This window comes from Tripterygium wilfordii, chromosome 2, assembly GCF_013401445.1.
Source record: "Tripterygium wilfordii isolate XIE 37 chromosome 2, ASM1340144v1, whole genome shotgun sequence".
Classification (NCBI taxonomy): Eukaryota; Viridiplantae; Streptophyta; class Magnoliopsida; order Celastrales; family Celastraceae; genus Tripterygium; species Tripterygium wilfordii.
Genome location: NC_052233.1, coordinates 5,955,915 through 5,977,867, shown reverse-complemented (window position 1 = coordinate 5,977,867; position 21,953 = coordinate 5,955,915). Strand labels below are relative to the sequence as shown.

General features: G+C 36.8%; 2 protein-coding genes across 3 annotated transcripts; both read right to left on the bottom strand.

The window, feature by feature from the left end:
* Nucleotides 1-2,738: 2,738 nt before the first annotated feature.
* LOC120011906 (laccase-3-like) lies at nucleotides 2,739-5,205 on the bottom strand. Its single transcript, XM_038863079.1, has 6 exons — nucleotides 5,065-5,205; nucleotides 4,823-4,974; nucleotides 4,486-4,730; nucleotides 4,263-4,391; nucleotides 3,216-4,169; nucleotides 2,739-3,102 (listed from the first exon to the last, which is right to left on the bottom strand). The coding sequence occupies exons 1-6, from the start codon at nucleotides 5,173-5,175 to the stop codon at nucleotides 2,972-2,974; spliced, it is 1,722 nt and encodes a 573-aa protein (XP_038719007.1). The 5' UTR covers nucleotides 5,176-5,205; the 3' UTR covers nucleotides 2,739-2,971.
* Nucleotides 5,206-7,863: 2,658 nt separating this feature from the next.
* On the bottom strand, nucleotides 7,864-21,198 carry LOC120015437 (N-terminal acetyltransferase B complex auxiliary subunit NAA25-like). 2 transcript variants are annotated; one of them, XM_038867870.1, is made up of 19 exons: nucleotides 21,052-21,198; nucleotides 20,105-20,261; nucleotides 19,888-20,006; nucleotides 19,674-19,748; nucleotides 19,221-19,314; nucleotides 19,020-19,138; nucleotides 18,520-18,590; nucleotides 17,495-17,636; nucleotides 17,227-17,402; nucleotides 16,201-16,406; nucleotides 15,708-15,838; nucleotides 14,022-14,098; nucleotides 13,424-13,498; nucleotides 13,133-13,325; nucleotides 11,582-11,701; nucleotides 11,359-11,497; nucleotides 9,786-9,826; nucleotides 9,419-9,673; nucleotides 7,864-8,909 (listed from the first exon to the last, which is right to left on the bottom strand). In XM_038867870.1, the coding sequence occupies exons 1-19, from the start codon at nucleotides 21,196-21,198 to the stop codon at nucleotides 8,205-8,207; spliced, it is 3,042 nt and encodes a 1,013-aa protein (XP_038723798.1). In that variant the 3' UTR covers nucleotides 7,864-8,204. The 2 variants fall into 2 exon arrangements, with proteins under 2 accessions (XP_038723798.1, XP_038723807.1); XM_038867879.1 differs by lacking the exons at nucleotides 20,105-20,261; nucleotides 21,052-21,198 and having other exon boundaries at nucleotides 8,205-8,909; nucleotides 19,674-19,744; nucleotides 19,888-19,999.
* Between the last annotated feature and the right edge of the window lie 755 nt (nucleotides 21,199-21,953).

The following is a 21,953-nucleotide window of genomic DNA, read 5'->3' as shown; positions in this document are numbered from 1 at the left end:
GATAGTCCAAAAAAATTAAAAGAAAATCATAATCAAAGTCCATAAAGAAAGAAAGAAGCATCAGAAATACAACACAAAGAACAAACAAAGCCATAACCAATCAAACCTACGCTGGTAAATCGAGCAAACATGCACCAATGAAACCTATAATTATCCAAAACAACAACAAACAAAAGTACCTCGCAAAATATCCCAACCAACCAACCAAACCTGCCAAAAAACCAAAGAAAAATAGAAGACAACATATTCAACCACAATTTCAATTAAAAAAATCCATAGAGTCATAAATCCAAAACCTCCGTAAACAACAACAAAGAAAGATACCTTCCAAAGTATTGGAATTGAAAAGCAAGCAAACCGGCAAAAAAAAAAAGGACACAAAAAGATAGAAGAGTTAACAACATAGACCAACAGAAAGGAGCAAAGCACGACCAAAATCGAAGAGAAGAGTAGCAAATTTCAATCCAAAAGATAACATCACAGTACCTCTAAGCAAGACCAAGCACGAACACAACAGAGAACCACAGAAACCAAACAAAGCACAAAGAGCACCCACATCATAGCACTCAAAGATGAACAACACCAACACCACCGCCACCAAACACCAATGAAAGCTGAGAGAAGATACACGACGGGACATACGACCACCAAAACGTAAAACAATCATCTCCAACAACAAATCCTCTCTGCATGAAGAAAGACAACTAAACAGGTGTCTCGAAAAGAAGCCAGCCAAAAGAATACAACTCACACGCGTCTCACAACGAACAACCGCCATTTTTCTCAACCCCCAAATCCCACACCAATGTGTCTTATCAGAAGCAACAAAATCCACCATAGCCAATTCCCTACCACCCTGAGATAAATTGAAAATCTTGTCAACTGATCTCACAGTAGATCCACCCAAAAAACTTGCCTGACCAACAGTATCGACATGCACACAGCAAAGCAATTAATCCATATGATAAGGGTCGAAGCTGAGAAAAATTGGGATGCTCGCAAAATGCCAAAACAAGAGAGTCGGCCCAACACACAAAGAAGCCAAGAAACATGTAGGCCCCACCAATAAAGACCAAGAACACCCAAAAATGAAGTAAAAAAGCAGGACCACACATCTCGCACACGTAGCTAGGCCCACAAAAACACAAACCAAAACAACACAAAACATCACCATACACGATAGTACAGAAACACTCAGGAACTCGCCCGCTATTACACTAAGTTGCCTCCCATATTAGTATTCTTAGAGGATTAGACAACGTAATAACGAAAATCAATGTAATTAGACAATGTAATAACGAAAGTCAATGTAATTAGATAACATAATGCTGTCATGGTCTGTTATGGACGAAAATGTTAGGGATATAAGTCATTTTCGATACATATCCAAGATCAAATAATAATAATAACTAATAAGTAATAACTATTGACTATTATTTTCTTGCCTCTTTTGAAATTATGCAAACATAAGTATAATAACGCAAATGAATTTAGGACTTAAGTCTCAAATCAATATACGTATATATCGAAATGAATTTAATTCCTTGCCAATATAAGTGAATTCTTTATGAGAAAAAAATTTAAAATCTAAAAGAGAGGGGCAAAATGGGAGGAGATCACAACTTGTATAATTCTTCAAATATTGGAATGGAGAAATAATCTTCACTATTTTTGGTCTTGATATTGGTTTTTAGCTTATGTAAGTTTTATGTTTGTTGCAATTGAGCCGTTGATTGAACGACAATCACCTTATATGTAAGGAATTGATCCACCCATTAGGATGTGGGTTTGAGTCCTACCCCTCCTCAAACCCTGTTTTCAAAAAAAGTTTTATGTTTGTTGTATTATAATTGATAGTGTATTATTGGTTGTGGTTATACTTTACAAGAAAGAAATTGGTAGGTATTTTGGATGGAAGTGCAGTGAAGGTGGTGTGTCCAAAAGATGGAGAATGCAAATGCCCTCCTAAATGTAAAGACATTTTTTGTGATCCTCTTGGGTGGTGTTCTTGCCTCATTCATGATCTTTTGGCAAGCCTCAACTAGTTATCCTTTGTCCTGAGAGTATATGAATCAACCCTACCAATCATGTAATCAAATAAATATAATTTCTATCATATAATAATAATAAAATCCCATCCTTCAGTTTTTGCTATACATTTATTAAATATGGATTTATAGTTAAATTAATTATGTTAATCAAGAAAAGGAAAATGTCATCCTTTCGGGCTTGAAGATGCTAATTGGATAAAATCCAACTAGGTGAGAACCAATACAAACGAACTTGGGTTGGATTGGAGAACACCGCTTCGCATAAGGGACCACCACACATGTATTGGGATATACCCGTACAGACGAAATAAAATCAAAAGATTTAGTTGAAATCCCATCTCCACAAACCAACAACACAGAGAATGGCATCATATCTCAACAAGGAAAGACAGTACATGAAGAAAACTCTCCAAAATAACAGATGTGAAGAAGAAATAAACCAAAATAGGAAGAACTCTCATAAACTGCTCGTCAATCGACAAAAAAAACATATCACACCAATAGATTTAATAGATTCAAGAGAAATCTCCACTATTATTGAAAGAAAGAAAAGTACTTAGAAATATGGAAAGTAGCAAAATTAACTTAATTAGACTAGAGGAGAAGAGGAAGAGAAGAATATTCGTCCCTCCTCCCCTCAGACGAAGCAGATCTGAAAGTGTTTAAAGACAGAGGGGTGTGTAACGGTAGATAAAGACGAGAAATTTTTTTTTATTTGGTTCTTGAAACAATACACTCCATCAATAAACAAGCTACTTGAACAAACATTAATCATTTGAAGACTTCATTTAGGGAAGAAGAAGAGAATGAAGGTGAATGATCCACATCAGTAGATTCACACAAACAAATATTGATATATCTAAGGTCTAATATGACCACCATTCTTGTAACGGCATGCTTGGATTGAACTACGTACTATCTTAACAGCGAGGAAGATCAAGTGGTGGAGGCTGCACGGTCTGCAGTCTCCCTACTCCATTCTCTACTAGAAAAGCCATAGCCAAGCCCCAGCCGAGATGGGAATCTAGATGACAGTGCATCAGCCACACACCTGTTCCAGGAAAAAAAGAAAAGGGAGTGGATATATGGTGTTAATTAAGTTACTCAAATCAATGGAGAAGTGTAGATTAATTATTTGCATTTGACTCTCACTATATATGTTACCTGGATTATCAGCCACGAATCTGATGGCTACCCATCCACCAGGAGGTGTTCCGATGGTATTCCTCTGTGGTGGATCTATAAGGTTGAAGTTTGCAGTATCCCTTGCTGGATTGAAGTTACCAAACCCCGAACCAATTACATAGAATTGGTAGCCATGTAAATGCATTGGGTGATCCTCAACTGAGACTATACTTGTACCCTGCAGCACAATTTGAACCTTGGAACCAAACTTCAGTTTGTAGAGCTTTGTTCTTTTAACAGGTTGCCATAGCCCACGACTTACGTTGCCGGTATAATCGAATTGCAGGGGGGGAACAGGAGGAAAATCTGTGGTGAAGACACCAGGTTGGCCTTGGTAATAAGCCTGCATTAAGGAGTTTCTTCTTGGGAGAACGAAAGAGACATTGTTCATGCTGGCTGCAAAGCGGGTTCCATTTGGGCCTTGGCACCTGGGGCTATTAGGATTTGTGCAGTTGATGAGTCCTAACCCAACTGTGAAGAAAAGGTTCTCATCAATCCTAGTGGGGACTTTGACTCTGGAAGGACTCTTGATCCTGGCAGTGAATGCAGTGGCAGTGGCAGTGTCATTGAAGCCTGGTAACTGTGGAAAAATTGGTGCTGCTGATTTCCCTCTCGTTGCGCCGCGGGGAGCAGACTTGTATGAAAGGATTGCGGTGGTGGTTGTATTGTCGAATGGCGCATTTGCAGTGTTATAGGCGTGTGCTGCCATGTAGTAGCGAGCGGGGGGCTGATTAGCAGTGAGGAGGACATTGGTTGTCTGACCAGGAGCTATCATGATGACATTAGTAGTGAAAGGCCTGGTGTAGGCAGCATCAACTCCAACTACAGTGAGCGCGTGGTTGGCCACGGCAAAGAAGAGTTCTTGATTCATTGCAGAGTTGATTATTCTTAGGAGAATTGTTTCCCCAGCATTCACTGGGAATATTACAGTTTCTGCATTCAAATCCAGAAGACAATTTTCTGCTGTTATTATGTATGCTAGTATTTGATAAAACTCAATACCATGCCCTGAAATGTTTTGCAAACCTTTCTTGGAGCATCTGTAAAGGTCGCCAGGTTGACCGTTAATGGTGTAAGCGTCAGAGATATTTGGTTGCGCTCCTGTGAAGGTTGCCAGCTTCAGGACGTCCATGGGGTTTCTGTCCCACCATTCACCTGTTTACAGTTTTCATCATTGTAGTGGTATCTCTATATCATCATTTCTTGATAAAAAATAAAAACTTTTGGAGGATTTGAGGAGTTGAGTTACCAAGAAGAATTGGAATTTCTCTCTTTGGAGTTGGGAATGGATATGGAGAACCCATTCTAGGATGGATGATTAGAGCCCCATAAACAGTAGCTCTAAGCCACCGGCTGTGAGCATGCCACCACAAGGTCCCCTCTTGGTTTCGGATAGTGAACCGGTATGTGTAGCTCCTCCCTGGTAGAATTGGACACTGGGTCACATACGCCGGACCATCTGCCCATGGATTCCGCAGCTGTCGTACTCCATGCCTTCTCAATCAAACACAAGAACAGACATATGGACCCATGAATTTTTTTTTTTTTGTACTTAATGTTGGAAGACATGGTTGTTAGAGTATTACCAGTGGAGGGTGACATTGTATCTAGCTCTGTTTATAGCGTTGATTATGAGTGTGTCGCCATCTCGGACTTCCAATGTTGGTCCAGGAAATTGCCCATTCACCGTGATGGTGCTATGGGTTCTGCACAGCCTCTTCACTGGCACTGCTTGAATCTATGTCATTCAATATCAAACCAAAATGGGTTATGGAATATATATAATTCTACTGGATAAAAGTGAATGCTTAGGATAAAGGGTACATACCACAAATTTATGGCGATGAATCTCTGCATTTGTGAAAGAAACTAGGAATGTAAAGATTAAGAAGACGCCAAGGAAAAGGCAAGGGCATAATGACTTGTTGTGAGGCTCCATATCTCTCTCAATCTTGATTTGAGAGAGTGAAGTGTTTGGAACTAATTAATGTGTGAGATTGACCATAGGAGGTCAGGTATTTATAGAGTTATAACTTATAACTAAGGGCAAATGGAGGACTTGACTATTTTTTGCTCTTTGTTGATGTTATTATTTTAGGGTGTTTGTAAGGATGATATGTCTTGGAGAATTAGGTTTTGAGTCAGTAGGGTCACTTAAAATTTAGGGTGAACTTGGTCTAACCGTAGAGAGGATTGGTTGACCAACTTGCCCCATATCCCAAGGGGAGGGGGTCACATATTCTTGCAACTGAGCAGTTTAAACTCATTGTTGTCTTACAACAAGAGAGATGGGATGATGAAACTGAACATGATTCTCACATCGGAAAGTTGAGGAAAGCAAAATGTTTTTTAGGTTAAGATCCAATATCTCTTAACTGTAGAGGGCATTTTAAATTTTAAGTAGAAAACTACGATGGTCTTGAGATCCAAAGCGAACGATACCTCTACAAATTGTTTGGGTTGGATTTTCTTTTAAATTTAATGCAATTCATGTACTTTGTTGTTGATTTTTGCACTGAGAATATTTGAAATTAGCATAGTTATTACAATAATGGACAACTTTCATATTTATTTTTGAGCACAGAATATTCCAAGTCTTCTCAAGAAATTTTTTACTAAATTGCTCATTTCTTCTCCTTGAGACATCTCTCTGTTTCTATAGGTTTGAGTGCTGTTTGGAAATGGAAGAAAGCAGTTGTCTGTCAATACTTAATTGTGGTTGAAAAACTAGGTTAGTTGGAGGCATTGTTCTTACTACATGGTTATTGATAGTCCCACATAAAAAATTAAAAACCACTGTTGTGTATCCAACTACTTTTATGTCACACCCGAGTCATTAGTTAGAATAATAAAGATGGTGTATATCACTCTAGTGACCAGAGTTCTAATCTCCCTTCCCCGTTTCAAAAAAAAAAAACTTCTATATCATTATTAGACTTTTTATACATCTCTGGCTCCTTCTATCTATAATGTAATAACTCCATCTCCATAGCTTATGTGGTATATAACCAGTAGTATCCATTTCTTACAAACATTGTCTTGACCTATATTCTTATTCTCATTTTTATCATATTGTTTTTGTATTAATGTAAATTTTTGCAAAATGCAGCTGCTTGTAGTAGTTCAGTGAGTGAGTAATAATACAGCTGTGGATCAAATCCATTGTTAGCTCACCAGTCTAGGACTAGGAGCTAATCACGCCATGTCTTTTCAATCCATCAACAAAGTTTTTTTTTTTATTGTTAATATTGTGATAACACTGAGAATCATAGAAGAACAGTTGGGTGACGTTGAATTTTAGTTTAGATTTGGTAAAGGAAGTTAAAAAAATATGCATGATCTGTACACTTTCTGTTGGAAGCTTAGGACATCTCAGAAGACTGCCACTCCAAAGTCTTTAGGTCTATGTTTCTGTCGAATGTTCTTCTTATTTCAGTTTCTTTATTGGGAAAAGGTACATCCAAATCACCTCCCTTTGATAACAACCTAATTTCTTATATATATATTAAGTATGGGTAAGGTTCTACTAACGGTTTCAATAAAAGAAATGGTCAATACCACTTTTGCACATCAAAAGATAGTCAATGTATCAATTTATACACTGTTGTTTAAAATGCTTCAATTTAATCACCCAATGATAAAATTGTTTCAATGGTAGATTTTTCCACTTTGAGACAGTCAAACTACATATGTAGCAATCAATATTTGGTCAGTCAACATGCCACATGTGCAGTGTGACTGCTCCAAAGCGAGAAAATTTGCCCAAGAAACCAAGTTGAAACAATTTTATCATTGGGTGATCAAATTGAAGCATTTAAAATAACGATGTGTAAATTGAAACACTGACGATCTTTTGATATGCAAAAGTGATATTAACACAAACCTTGAATATGTGCAAACGTCAATTAAGGTACAAGTTTATTCAACAAAGGCAGTTTTTTTCTCTTGTATTAGGTTCTTTATATTGAAATGAAGCAGGTTTAACAAGTCCACGCCCCAAAAATGTCTTCTTAATAAGACCATGACTTTTACTTAACTCGTTAATCTGTACAGGTTATGATGATTAGGCACTAGGCAGCCGGCCAACTAATTTTTGGTTCACATTGCTGCCTTCATCAAATTTTGACGTAAATTTAAAATAACACCTTCATCAACAACTATGAAAACTGTTCCATCAAATATTACACATCTGTCGGGACAGTTAGAGGTGTTGGTCAAAGTTGTTATACAAGGATTATGTCACAGTTTTGACATTTACAACAAAAGGCCAAGTGACCACAGCAACCTCAAGACCTTCACCTTACCAGACAAACTTCTGTGGCTTGCCCGAAAAATTGGCTTATTGGGTTCAACGTAACTCATAAGAAAGAGCACAGTCCACTTTAATGGTTTAGAATTGCTGAACTCTCCATGAACGAACATTTAACGTCTTTGTCTAATTTGAGACTTGCTTCAGCGGCTGAACGAGAAACCCTGCTCCTGCTCCTGCTCGCATGTCACCACTCCCTGTGACTGCCAACAGAGTACAGACAACCCCATAGCTCATACAAAATACAGCATGCTATGCACAATACAAACCCAAAACGCAGCTAAAGAATATTTGTATGCAGTATTAATGGAACACAGATTGCAAAGGCCCAATAAGAATAATGCTACACTGCTAAAAAAAAATAACAGTTAATATAAATATAGTTACAAAACATCAAACAAAAACTTATTTGTTTCTAGTGTGCACGAGGAAATCTTACAGAAGAAAAATTTTGCAATGCCGCAAGAAAAGCAGCAGCTTACGTTTAGCACATCTGGTCGGGATGTATGAAGGCAAAACAAGCGCAATAATAAAGCGTCAATTTTGCTATTTCCCTAACATCTAGACTTAAAAAACTAAGATTATTGGCTGGATGAAACTCCTGAAAATCAAGCCAAAATATATGAAAACCTCAAGCATCAAGCAACACAAATCTTGCATCAGACTTGAGCTATCTGGTGTTTCAATAGCTGCAATGACTTCATCCTGCTCTCACAAATATAGAGAAACTCTGATAACACTAAACTCTGTCCAGTAGCCATCTTCCTTGCAACATCAACAGGATTCCACGACTTCAGTGCTTCGCATATCCTAACACCAACTTCCATCTCACTTGTGGAAGAAATCAAAGTTCCTAAAATCTGAAAAACCTGGCCCGGCCCTTCAACCTGGCTTTCTTTCCTAACAGAGGAGAGTATTATTTCCAAATTTTCATCCTCTGGTCCCTTGATTTGTTCTCCTAACCATCTCGTAACCTCCTCTAGAATTGCACACAAAAGTTGAATTGTATCCCGGGTTACAATTGCGAGAGGAGATGTAGAATGATCAGTAGATCCACCCTTCTTCTTCTTCTTGCCAGATGGAAGGGATGAGCGAACATAGGATTGAATTACAAGAATGTGCCAAGCCAATGGTTCTGAAATCACTTGTACTAGAAAAGAAAGATCTCCACGTGATGGGTGAATAAGAGGCTCCATGGATTTGACCACCTCTGAAATATACTTCTCCAACAAAGAATTCACAGTGCGCCAAATACCAGGTGCACATCCATCTCTATCTAGTTGCTTACGTTCATTGGAGCACAACTTCCATGCATTCAAAAACACAGCAAAGTTCATCCAATCAACCATATCTGAATGAAATACCTGCATCAAAAGTGAAAGCTTTATTTTGCAGGAAAGCCATCAATGCTTCGGGATACTTACAGTTAAGCATACAAGGGGACTACTAATTAGCTCGCATAATATTCCAATAATCAACCTTTGGGTAATACTTTTATGGTTATTCATATGCAAGCCATCGGAAAAAGTACAGACAAATCTTTGTCAATGTAACCCTCTGAAAATAATAATAGACCAAAAGGTTAAATCACCTGAAATGTGCATACACATCTAACGAGAAAATACTAATGCTTCAAACTTCCCAACTTCCATCTTCCAAACTTAATGGAAGATGATATTCTTCCAAAGGTGTGTCCCAATACCACAAAATTACAGTTCACCAGAGAAAAAAAAAAGTGTGCTCACCACTACCTATCTCAATGTCTTCATGTACCACAAACAAAGCTACAATAAACAGTACGCATTATGCAGCAGGAACTTTACGGAGATAAAAATGTCTTCAAAAAGAATGTTAAATGGAATCGGTATACTACCTCAGAAGATTTTTGGCTGTTAAGACCCCCCATGACCACTTCTATTGCATCACTCAGAGAACATCCCAACAACTTTGCATATCGTTCAAGCAAAAATTTCAACTCTGAGTAGATTTGGGGATCAGATACAGAACCATTAACTTCCATATTATCCTTGAGCAGTGCCGATGCACTTTGGATGGACAGATGGACCATCCGAGGAAGAAGCGCTCTCCTCTCAATAGCTCTTCGTACACTTGCTTCGTTTTCTTTTGTCTAAGTTGCGAGCAAAGCATACAAAAACACAAAAATTAAGGCAGTTGCGAGAAGAAAAAAATCAACGCTAATTGTGGGAAGAAAGCTCAAAATAGATGGAGTTTTTTTATACCAAATTTTCTTTGGGACAATAGGAGATTCCTTCAAAAGGACCTGAAAGAATGGACCCTTACGTTATAATTCGAAAAAATATCACCGAAAAAATGAGAAGTGAAAGATCACCAAATCACCACCATAAAGACTCTGATAGTGCTACATAAACATGGCCAAGTTTTATTAAGTTCTAGTAATAGAACAACATTTCATTTGTGACATATAATATAAAGAGAAATCTGTCTCACCACCTAGGCAGCATCGACTCGGATACGGCGACACAGGATGCGGGTGTAGGGGGACTCGACAAATAAAAAAAATATATTTATAATTATAATTTACATGTTAGAAGTTTGGCCCTCTCAACCATTTTTTTATGGTAAATAAATCAACTAATGATGAATATGGGGACTTAGGAGAGAAAAGGTAATTGAGATGGTTGGAACTTGGAACCAATTAACATTTAATACATAGAAAAGCTTTGCGGATTAGTCAAAGGTGTCAAATAACATAAGAGCAACTGCAGCAGTGGCAATTTGTTGGGGCATGGATGGGGAAAAAGTGTGATTTGCTGGGGCATGGATGAATAAATGGATACAGCAACGGCATATTACTGGGTTATTTTTGCTAGGCCAAGTGGTATGGCATTGCTTTGCCCATATGTTGACTTCCTTTTATCATATTTGGGCCCCACTTTACACATTCTCTCTACCAATCTCATTCTCTCTCTACTAAAAGTATTGCAAAAAAATATACTTTATGGACCATCAAAATTGCACCAATGTGGTGAGTCACCGCTACACCTGACCGTAAGCCTGAACAAAAAATTGGGACCAGACACTTTGAGCTGGGCTGTCTACTTCTTATGCCCTAGCCGGCTAGCCCAGCCCCAAATAAGCATGCCAAGACAAGATGCTAGAGTCTCTTTTATGAGCCTGGTAAACGGACAATTAGCTGAAGCGATCTTTTTCAGCTGAAAAATCTCATTTTTCTTAAAAGAAAAGGTATGAAGTTTTTAAATTTTAAAAACTAAAACAAAAAATCAAAGGAAAGGTCAAATATCCAGAAGTACAAGTTAGCTATAAGGGTTGAAATACACCTACTAGATAATTGGAAAGACAATATTAATGTCAGTTCATGACTTGTCTAGTCTATTTCCCTATGTAGCACGGACACGGACACGGACACGCGACACGACACGGACACGCGGACACGGGATTTTTCCAAAAAGTAGGATACGTGTCCCCAACGTGTCGAAAACGTGTCCAATATTAAAAAAAAAAAAATCTGATACTCAGATTCACGTGTCCCAGATGTATTTTGAGCGTGTCGGGACGTGTCCGTGTCCGTGTCCGACACGTGTCGGACACCGACACTCTGACCAAAACAGAGTGTCCGTGCTACATAGCTATTTCCACAAGCTGGAGTCTAACCTAAAATATCCTAGGGCCTTGTGATGGATCTATGACTTCCACTAAACCCACAAAAAATTCACGTTGTACATAATGCTTTGCCCAAAATGTTTGCTGTTCATCATACGAAAAAGAAGAAATTAAATGTACAAGTGGACAAGAGATGCATGTAATACTGACCCAAAAGATAATTTTTCCCAGATATCGGCGTCCACCACGGTCGCGATTGCAAATCTTCATTGAAGGTCAAAGATTTGGGTCTGATCTCATTAGACAGCTCAGCAAATTGAATCCCACAATTCAAGCTTTCAAGGACAAGCTAAAAGACGTGGAAATATCGTCTACCATCAAGAACATTGAAGAATTATGGTTATATAATTTGGAAAGGGAGGATAACAAATACCTCTTCTTCTTCCAAGTTATCTGCATTTTGCTTTAGCTGTAGAATGGCTGCTTCAATCCTTGCCACTAAATACTGATTAGAACGTTGCAAGTGCTCTTTAAATTGAACAAATTCAATGACCTGAAACAAAATATGAAACAGATGTCTTGGTTTTCAGTGTCAGACTCACAATCACTCAACTTCTCCAGGCAGAGATACAGAAAAACTTGTAAGCTCTATAAAGCTGAATCATTTTGCAGCACAACATATAGATACTCATAGGAATGATAAAAGTTTTTTGTAAAGTGTGCCCATACATCTTGTAGCATATGTAGGGAAAATGAAAAAGAGTAAACGGATTTGGACCTTCTTCGGTGTGATATTTCACACAAAACAATATGCTCTTAAACAAATATGGCTTATCAAAACAATGGAGGTTATTCCACAAAATAAGGAAGCACCACAAAGGACCAACTGGTTAAGTTTATATGTTGATTGTTTCAAAGGTAAACCATAGTTTTAAAGACCGCACCGTGCCTCAAACCATGTAGGCGGAAGGTTGAAGGTTTTTGAGGTTCAACCGATACGATGAAGGTCGAACCGCTGGTTCGTAATACATAATAAATTAATATAAATTTAGTTATATAATATGTAATACCAATATAGATAATTTAAAAATCAAAATAAAGTCATCCTTTATATTAGTCCACACATAAATTTAAGAACAAATTAAACAAAAAAATAACAAGAACAAAAAGAATATTATTGAATTGTAAAATGTTCAATCAATAATATAAAAGAAAGGAATTGTATATTATTGAATAAGATTCAATCAATAATATAAAAAGAATAATTAATAATTACATGTCCAACTCCAACATCAATATAACATTTGCAATTTATCTAAAAAGTTTAATCTAAATCCTCCTGTAGAGTATCACTCCCATTAATCTAATTCCTCTCCTCCTTAGAATTATGGGTAAGATACAAGTTTTTAAGGTGAGGCTCATTAATCAATGATATAAGTTTTTAAGGTGAGTATCACTCCCATTAATCAATGATATAAGTTTCATCTGATAAAAATACAAGTTTTTAATTCAACACAAACAGGTTTTGGATCACTTAACACAACTTTCAAGCTCCTTCATGAAGCTTGAATAAGACGAGGCAAGACCAACCAAGATAAGCTCAAGTGGGGCAGATATAAGGTGAGGCTCATTTTACAAGAGGAAGTTGCTCATACACAAGAGGCATGAAGAAATCATCAGATAGGGTGCAGCTTAAGGGGAAGCAAGTTGGTGACTCAGAATGGGAGTTCAATTGAGTGCTGCCTTGAATGGCCGATGGGAAACACTTCTACTCTGAGAAACAACATTAAATCCACAAAACATTTAGGACAATATAAGCGAGCAACGGCAAAGAAATGCTGGTTAGAAAATGGTCGACGAGCAAAAATTATATAGCTACCGAAGTAATCAAACAGCCAAAAAAATATATAACAAGTTATTTATCATAATCGAAGTTCCAAAGACGAAATAAAAACAGGAAAGCTGGCTGATATATATCACTTACTTTAGAGTAATTTCTGTGTCGATATGCGAGAAATGTAAGATCTGCAGATTCTCTGAAATAATCATCCATAAATCTGAGATAATCTTTAAGCAGATTATTTAATTCAACCCAAAGCGGGGATTTCAGCATCTGCGGTAACATATGATGTGAAACAGTCTCCATCAAGATATTCTTAACATCCAGCAATTTATACCTAAACAGGACAGTAAAACAAGTTAAGCTAAAATTAAGGTAGGTGGAACAGGTATTGATCAATTACAAGGTAAGATCACAAGGGATTAGCTGCTATACCATTCATATGCTAATGAAAGGGCACCCAAAAATGAATACAAGTGCACCAATAAAATCTTGTATTGCCACACATATCTGCCAAATATAATCAAATTCAATAAAGTCAACTGAGAGAAAAAAAAATATTGAAGAATATTGTTTGAACGGAAAGAAAAAATAAGTAATCCAAGCTGACTGCTAAGACAAACTAATCCAGTATCAAACTGGGCCAGAAATATCCTCAAACATAACTAGACACACCCCATATTTCCTGCTAAAAAGAAAGAAGCCCCTCATATACAGTATAAGCCAAAGATCAATCTTTCAAAAAATAATACAAGGATTTATCTGGACATGTCTTTCAAGTTTTCATCAATAATGAAATTAAAACATCATAAATTTTAATCAACAATAAATAAAAGAAATGAATTAATTTGTCGAGACTACTTATGCATTCTATCTTCAATACCAATATTTAATCACACTATAAAAAAGATATATCTTACATAAGAATAATAAGTCTTCAACAAAATTATGAACCACTCTTGACACCACACATTTACAACAATGTTTCACCAAATAATGACGAGGTAAATTAAGAAGCCAGGACACTTCTGACCTTCGGATAGTCAAGCCAAACTCCAATACCATAATTGCCTCTACCAAGTAGCCAAGATGCCTTGTACGCCAGAATAACTAATGCCAAGAACAATTCTTACAATGAATAATAACCTCAAAGAAAGAAAATAATCGACTCTGGAACAATAAATAAATCTTTGAAACTTAGAGCAACCGCAACAATGCCATTTTGTTGGAGACAACAAAATGGATTGGGAGACGTGTTTTGCTTATGTGGCTAGGTCAACAAAATATATTGGTACAACGGTGTAAATTTGCTGGCTTGATTTTTGGTGTAATAGAGGTGGGGTCCCAGTATTGATTTTTGTGTATTTGTGAGTGGGTAGATGATGTGGGCCCCAAATGAAGCCAACATGTGGGCAAATAAGAGTCCATGCCTACATGTTGTTCCCAACAAAATTGGACCGTCAAAATGGTCTTGTTGTGCCAATATTTTGGTCCATGCCCCAACAAAATCACACCCATGCCCCAATAAAATGGCATTGTTGTGGTTGCTCTTATCAAGTACAATCAAGGAACAAAATCTAGAAGCATTATACCGCAATGCATAGATTCTTACAGAATTAGCCCAATAATAATGCAATCAGAATGTGTACACAAACATGTAAGGGCGCCTAATGTGTATGACAACCATCAGAGCCCAAGTGAAATTACACACAACACTCACCAATTTGATATTGGGTAACACCTACGCATTTGTTGGTGTGAAAATTGCCATATTTTTATTCTTGTTACCTGTATTCAAATTTTGTTACATAGTTTTGAATGGAACAGTGCTCACTCTTTCATTATTGACCTATTTGATAGGAGAAATAAGTATCAAATCATTCTGGCATGGAAGTCCAAAATCCAAATTATTGGCCACATATTAAAGCTGTTAGACTTCTCAATCTCTACAACAGTGTAGTGACATACTGGGGGGTATCTTGTTTGAAGAGGAGGGCAAGTGGAATGGATTTGTGTTGAAAGCAATTTGGAACAATGGAGTCATTGGTTGATCTCTGTCTTTCGTAAGGCAGGAAATAGAGAAACTACAAAGTTTTTGGCATGAAGTTAGGATGGGCATGGCTTCTTTCACGAATGGTTGCCCTAAACCCTAAGAAAATGAAAAAATGGGCGCTCTCTTGGAAATTAATTTTGGATGGAATGCAATGGATTGAAAGAATGATATTTTGAATATCTCCTGGGTAGCGACATGTGCAACCTCAATTAGCATTGGAGATGGTCCAGTAAGGAAGAAACAGTTTCAACATGTTACAAGTATGAGATCTCACTTCAAATCTTTTATTCTCTAATCTACTAATTTGAAGGAAATTTGAAATCTTCATTGAAATTTGAAATCTTCATTGCATCAATTCTAAGAAAACAATATGCCAGAATAGTATTTCAAGAACTTGATGCTCCAGCATTAAGTCGAATATTTCTACCTAGAAATCCACATATAATCATAGTTAATGGTAGCTAGCTCAATACCAATGTGGGAGACATAAAATCCATGTATCAATGTATCAACATACAAAGGTATTCTTTGGCAAACATGATCCAAAAAGAGACTACACCCGAGTTTCAACCTTCAGCATTTAACAAACCTCAAGGCCATTATGCCCAAAGAAGTAAAGAAGTTAATAAGAATGGAGAAAAAATTTATTTGCATGGATCAAGATACCTGAACTAGTACATTACATGTCAAAGAAAGCAGCTCCTCGCCCTGCATACTTTCTTGTGGATCCAAGTCCTTAAAAAGTGGAAGGCTTTCAAAAAACAACTTCACCATCCGTACAGCAGTGTCTTCAAGTTCTGAGAAGACAGCAATAGTTAAATTATACAAGTTAAAGGATTTCATGTAAAACCAAATATTGAAACACGAAACACGAAACAAAAGACACCTATGCATTCAGAAAACATTAAAATAAGATGAGTCTAGGGAAACCAAATATTCAAACACGAAACAAATGACACCTATGCATTCAGAAAACATTAAAACTAAGACGAGTCTAGTGAAATTATAATTACAGGAATATTTTTGTAAGCTTTAATCACTTGTGCTTGGTAAGCATCAAATTTAAATGCAACGAACACGATAAATACCAAAATATTGAGTAATGAGGAATATGAAGATGTTCCTACATTCAATGTTTCTGGAAAAGAGAAATACGCACCACTCACAGGGAGCGTAGTATACATATTGCCCATCACATCTTGCACTTTAAATAGTGTTATTGACTGCCCAAGCATTTTTGTGACATCCACTGGAAGGGAACTATAGCATTTCACCAACCTCTCATTGAACTTCGTCCTTTTGTTTGGAGCTAAAACTTGAAGAAACACCTCAACATCAGAAGTGAAGCAGGCTAAGTGACCAAATCTGTGTTCAAAAAGACAAAGCTTTAAATAATATAGCAATGATGTAGGAGCTGTTTAGAATAAGACAAGAAAGAAAGCTGTTTAAATAATATAGCAATGATGGTCAATATTATTGTCACGGGCGCAAGGCACACTCAAGGCGCAAAGACCCTCTTAGAGCCTTAGGCCCAAGGCGCAATTGAGGTGAGGGTCTTTTTGTCCAAGGCGCAAAATTAAGAAGGTCTTCTTTCTAAAGAGATTCGATTCAGAACTCTTATATGTCCAAGGTCCAATATTGAAATACAATAATTCAAGTTGCATATAAAATAAGTTCCATAACACAATTCAAGTCACAAGTTGGTCAATAACACACAAATGATAAAACAAACGAAGTCATAGAATTAAGGTACTACAAGCATAAAATGAAGTTCAAAGTGAGTCATTTAATCTTTGGCATCATTGACCACCATATTCCTCAATCCTCATCATCATAGTCACCATCACTACCACGCGATCTCTTCTTCATGTAATTTCTAGGGGCTAGGGCTTCTTTTCTTTTTAAGATATAAGGCCTCATGAAGCCTTCTTGAACCATAGCCCAAAAACTAAAGCCCCAAACAAAACATGTTCAAAGTGCAAACCCAAAAACAAGGCCAATCAAACAAGATTAAAAAAAATGCCACAAGGCGCTCGCCCACTCCCCAAAGGTGCGCCTTTGGAATTTGCTTGCGAAAGAGGTGCAAAGGCAAGACCTAGGCGAGCGCCTTGACAACAGTGATGGTCACCACATTTGGTAAAATAATGAAGCAGAGACTTAAGGAGAAAAGACGGTCTTGACATACATAGAAAAGTACTGCATAAGGGCCTCAATCATCTCATCATCATTGACCTTTCCATACAAGTGCTTCCTCCTTTTGATTTCAAGACCTGCCAAGTACGGGCCCCTAATAAGACTATCACGGTTGTCTTCTTGTAATTTTTGTACAAAAGCAGATGCATCTGATGTTCGACAATCAAACTGCAGATCGAATCTACAAAAATCACTTTCTGATCGGCATTAAAATATACATAGGACAAGCTCACAATAAAAAATCAGTTGTAGATATGCACCACTTCATCCGACAAATGAGAGACTCTGCAGTCCAAAAATTTTGAGCGCTGAATAGGATTATTGTCAGCTACAACGCACCAGATGCTATCATCCTCCAACACACAGCTTAAATAATGTAGGAAACCCTCCCAATCATCAGGGCTGCCAGATGAAAGAGACGAGATCAAAATTATGGACCTTTGGGTTCAGAGATTAGTGTCCGTGAGCAAGCACATGCAAAGAGAGGGGCAACAACTTCCATTGACTTAAAAATTTGACCCAGAACTATGATGCAAACAAATAAACAGTACGCCACAATTTAGGAATAAGTCCTAGGATTGTAACTGCAACCAAAATGTGGACCTAATTAGCGTATCCTAAAGTTAGGCTAGAATAACAGCCCACATTTTAAATATAAAAAATGGAAATTTCAGAAAGCATCTGCTAAGCTCTCAAAAAGTAATTACAAGCTTCTGCAAAATACGATTCCTAAACATTGATTGTTTCGCATATTAATATTATTTTACCAATTGAAGAAAGCTTATGTATCCCATTTGAGGGATTGCCAGAAAGGTGCAAGCATTCTAAGAAATCAGAAAGAAAGCGCCAGATGTATGGAGAAGTTGAGCTCCAAATTTTGAAGAAAAGGTGCTACGTCAAATCATTCACAGTACCCAAATCAAGAACCCAGCAAAAAAAGGAAGAAATTGTGTAAAATACAAGCCAAAAACACGGAACAGGATATAAAGAAGAGAACGAATAGATAAAGAAAGAATTGCAGAGAGACTTCACATAATAGCCAAGTACCAAAAGACTCCCCCCATGACAATATGTTCCGCAAAAGATTTGATCAAAAAATGATAATGAAGACATTCAAAGCTAGAGGAAACTGAAAGCGCTGCCTCTCTACTTCTCATATCATGCTTTTAATACTAATTGATCCTGTTTGGTCCAACATTCTTACTCTGCAAGCAAAAGTCTAAGTGGTCAAACCTTAGCGCCAAAAACAAAAGGTAAAAAGGATTGCAAACATTGACCACCGTACCAAAGTTTTAGGAGTTTCTGGTATACGACAACCGCAGCAGAATAGTCACCCGCCCGAGCAAGAAGCCTCCCCTGTCAACTTAAAGTCATATAGCAAAGGCTGATAAGAAAAGCAAAAGAAAAGAAGAAATCCAAAAAGAAAAGAAAAAATCATAAGATTAATGCAAAATTCTGACATAAAGGTCAGGTGTCAAGTCCCAGAGAATGTTAACTACCATTTCAACCCAATTCTTTAACTTGCTAGGTGAGGGCAATCTTATTCATTTAAACCATATTTCCAACACTAACCACTTCCATATTTCTCCACAACTCTCAAAATATAACTTTATTTGGGGATCTCATCTGTCCTCCTGCTATCATTCACACTAAAAAGGTGCAAAAGGTAAAGCAACAAAATAGAGAGTAAACAGAATCAACATTTTGAACAAAAATGCCTACATATCTTTACTGTAAACAATGTTTCCTTCTGTATAGAATAAAAGAAGAAGCAATAGAAAGTACCTCTATGCGTAACCTATCAACTTCCATCATTAAAAGTGAACCTAATTTGCCAGAGAGAATTTCTAAAGCATCCCCATACTTAGCCTGCTGCTCCAATATGGAAATGTAGACAATAAGAGCTGCAACAGAGTGCGAGCATTTAGAAAGATTCGCAGGGAATGTTAAACATGGCATCTAAATCTGGGCACATGACAAAAGCACCTTCAGGCTCATGCAAGCTATGGGCGGCAACATGCTTCTTAAGTAAGCCTTCAGCTAAGAGTAACAGCTTGTCTTCTCCGTTGGCACAAAGAACCTGTCATTAAAATCAACAGGACGATAAAAAAAAATCAGCAGAACGTAAAATTAGCATATACGTAAGCATACAAGCACTTTAATGTCTAGCACATGATATTGAAATCTCCTGTGTTGTCATCAACTCATCATGCAAAACTCCTTAAAAGAATTTTTTTTGCTCTGCCCCAATTCACAACATCCCAAGAGAAGGAAAACGAATCAGATTACAAGAATATTGTTAGAAGAAGGGAGCAACATCAACAAGTTATACACCCTTACTGAGATACACCAACTTTTTGCAATAAGTACTGACCAAAGCATGATGGCATACTTAATGGAACAAGAGGGAAAGGGGAGGAAATGAAATGCTAACAGAACCTGTAATTGGATGCTACACACTGCCCAGAGCAGGAACCTTTCTTCACCAACAAGCTTGTACATTCTGATAGCTGTCTGGCAGAAAATTAAACTGGAATTAGAAAAATATTAGCCTACTTGTCCCACGACACTGCACAAACAGACGATGATTACAACCACATGCAAAAAAAAGAATTTAAAAGAATTTCACACGTCTTAGAAAAAGACGACAAACCTGTTGCTGCTTCACAAAAGAATACTCGCGAACATAACAATTGAAAAGCCCCATCATTAGCTCCAAATTGTTTGGATGTTTTCCACAAGCATGCTCATAGCAGCTTGTTGCCAATTCCACTTATAACATTAGGAAAACCAAACAAAAAGAAGAAATAAATTCCTGGGAACAGTGTAAACATAAGCAGTTTACTTCTAGCAGTAAAATGTATACTCACAATGATCAAGACGTTGGAATACTATCTGCAGTGTGCTCAGAGTAAGATCATCCATGAGCAAGGAGTCATTCTTATATAGAAGTTCCTTTGCATTTATGCAAATAGATAATGCTTCATCAGATTTACCCATCCTTTCCAAAATAAGAGCTTTTAGTCCCTGCATATATTGAAGAAAAGTAAATAAAATTATGACTTCTCAAATCCAACAGAATTTAATGTAAAAGCTAATGATTACCAACATTTGCAAATAAAACTGAATAGGTTCACCAATTGGTGATTATTTTAGGTTCTTTGCGTCCAATGTCTCATCTTCTGACACAAAGACTTTACAATTTATAATCTTCATGAACATCAAAATACTCAATAAATTAACACAATCGTTAGGCAGGTCAATGGTCATTAAAGGCCCATATATAACAAACCACGATATGCATAACTACGTAGTACATATACATGTGTGGTTAAAGCAGCGATCCAGCAGCTGAATTCCTTCTTAAAAATCAAATTAGCACGACAATCCAATCCGGAAAACAAAAATACCCAATATGAACATATAATATATTATATGTACATGTGTGTGTTTCTGTACATCAAGCAGCAATATCTGTTACCAGGCCAGTAAAAATTAAACTCTCACTTGAAATCATCCATTAGTTATAGTGTCTATGGCCTTAAAAGAGCATTTTTCGACAACTACAATTGACTTACTCTAAAGTAATTATTAAAAAAATATCAGAAATAAATTAGAAACCCAGTTCCACAAAGTTCCCACTGAATTCTTAATAACAATTTAAACAGTGAATGATAGGAATAGAGTTTCGAGTAATCAAAAGAAATCAACTAAAACATCGTCAATCTACAAAAGCAACTAAATTATATTCAAGCATGCAGCAGGTCCGAACATCTATTTTAAACGAAGACAAACAAAAACATAGCTCCGATCTTACAAGAGCGTATGGAGAATTGGGGTGTTTAGCGAGCAATGAAGCCGAGTGCTTGAGAGCATTCTTGAACTGTCGAGAATCAATGGCGTCCCAAATCGGTCGGACACGCCGCTCCGGTATCCCACCCGCCAACCCAAACTTCGATGCCATATTGCGAGAGTATTAAGGGTAAGCTCTCCTCTTCCTGTCTTCTCTTGTCAGTGCGAGGATTTGCACGGGAAGGGGGATTTGAATTGCAAGGGTGATGTGCGAAATGTAAAACCTAATCTGATTGTTTGGATGCAGGTTGGGTCCGTTTGGTAGAACGGGAAGATTAGTGCTAACGAAAAGTTGAAAAATTATGGAAATAAAATTGAGTTTAAAGCTCATCTATATGTGTGAGCGATTTGGTGTAGTAAAAGTTGATGTGGTAAAAAAATGATAGATAAACTATTGAAATAAAGTATTATTTAGATTTTATGATTTTATATTAATATTTTATATTAAAGTAAATCTGATAAATATAATTTTTATTAAATTAATTTTAAGTATGAATTAATAACTATTTTTTTATTAAAATTTTATATTAAATTAAAATTAATTTTTATTAAAATTAATTTTAAGTTTTAATTAATAAATATTTTTATTATATTATTATGAGTTTTATATTGTAATATTTATATTAATTAACAAAAAGTGGGACCCACATTTTGTATTATATGATTTATTAGTAATATATCAATTAAATGACATATTTTGTATAAAACGATATATTAAATAAACTAATATACAAGAACGATCCATGTCTAAATCATGTGCGGGTTTGGTAGCACGGTTATAGGGCCACGTTTGTGTTACTGTTGGACGTAACGAGCCGAATCTGTTTGTTGCAGCCCATCACGCGTTTCGGCCAGCCCACGTTCGTT

Coding starts and splice junctions, on each gene's coding strand:
- LOC120015437 (XM_038867870.1), bottom strand. CDS start 21,198: ATGGCATCGAAGTTTGGGTTGGCGGGTGGGATACCGGAGCGGCGTGTC. Junction 20,007..20,104: donor ATTCCAACGTCTTGATCATT/GTGAGTATACAT, acceptor TAATGTTATAAG/TGGAATTGGCAACAAGCTGC. Junction 18,591..19,019: donor TTGATAGGTTACGCATAGAG/GTACTTTCTATT, acceptor TTAAGTTGACAG/GGGAGGCTTCTTGCTCGGGC.
- LOC120011906 (XM_038863079.1), bottom strand. CDS start 5,175: ATGGAGCCTCACAACAAGTCATTATGCCCTTGCCTTTTCCTTGGCGTC. Junction 4,975..5,064: donor TTCATCGCCATAAATTTGTG/GTATGTACCCTT, acceptor TGAATGACATAG/ATTCAAGCAGTGCCAGTGAA. Junction 4,731..4,822: donor TACAATGTCACCCTCCACTG/GTAATACTCTAA, acceptor TTGATTGAGAAG/GCATGGAGTACGACAGCTGC.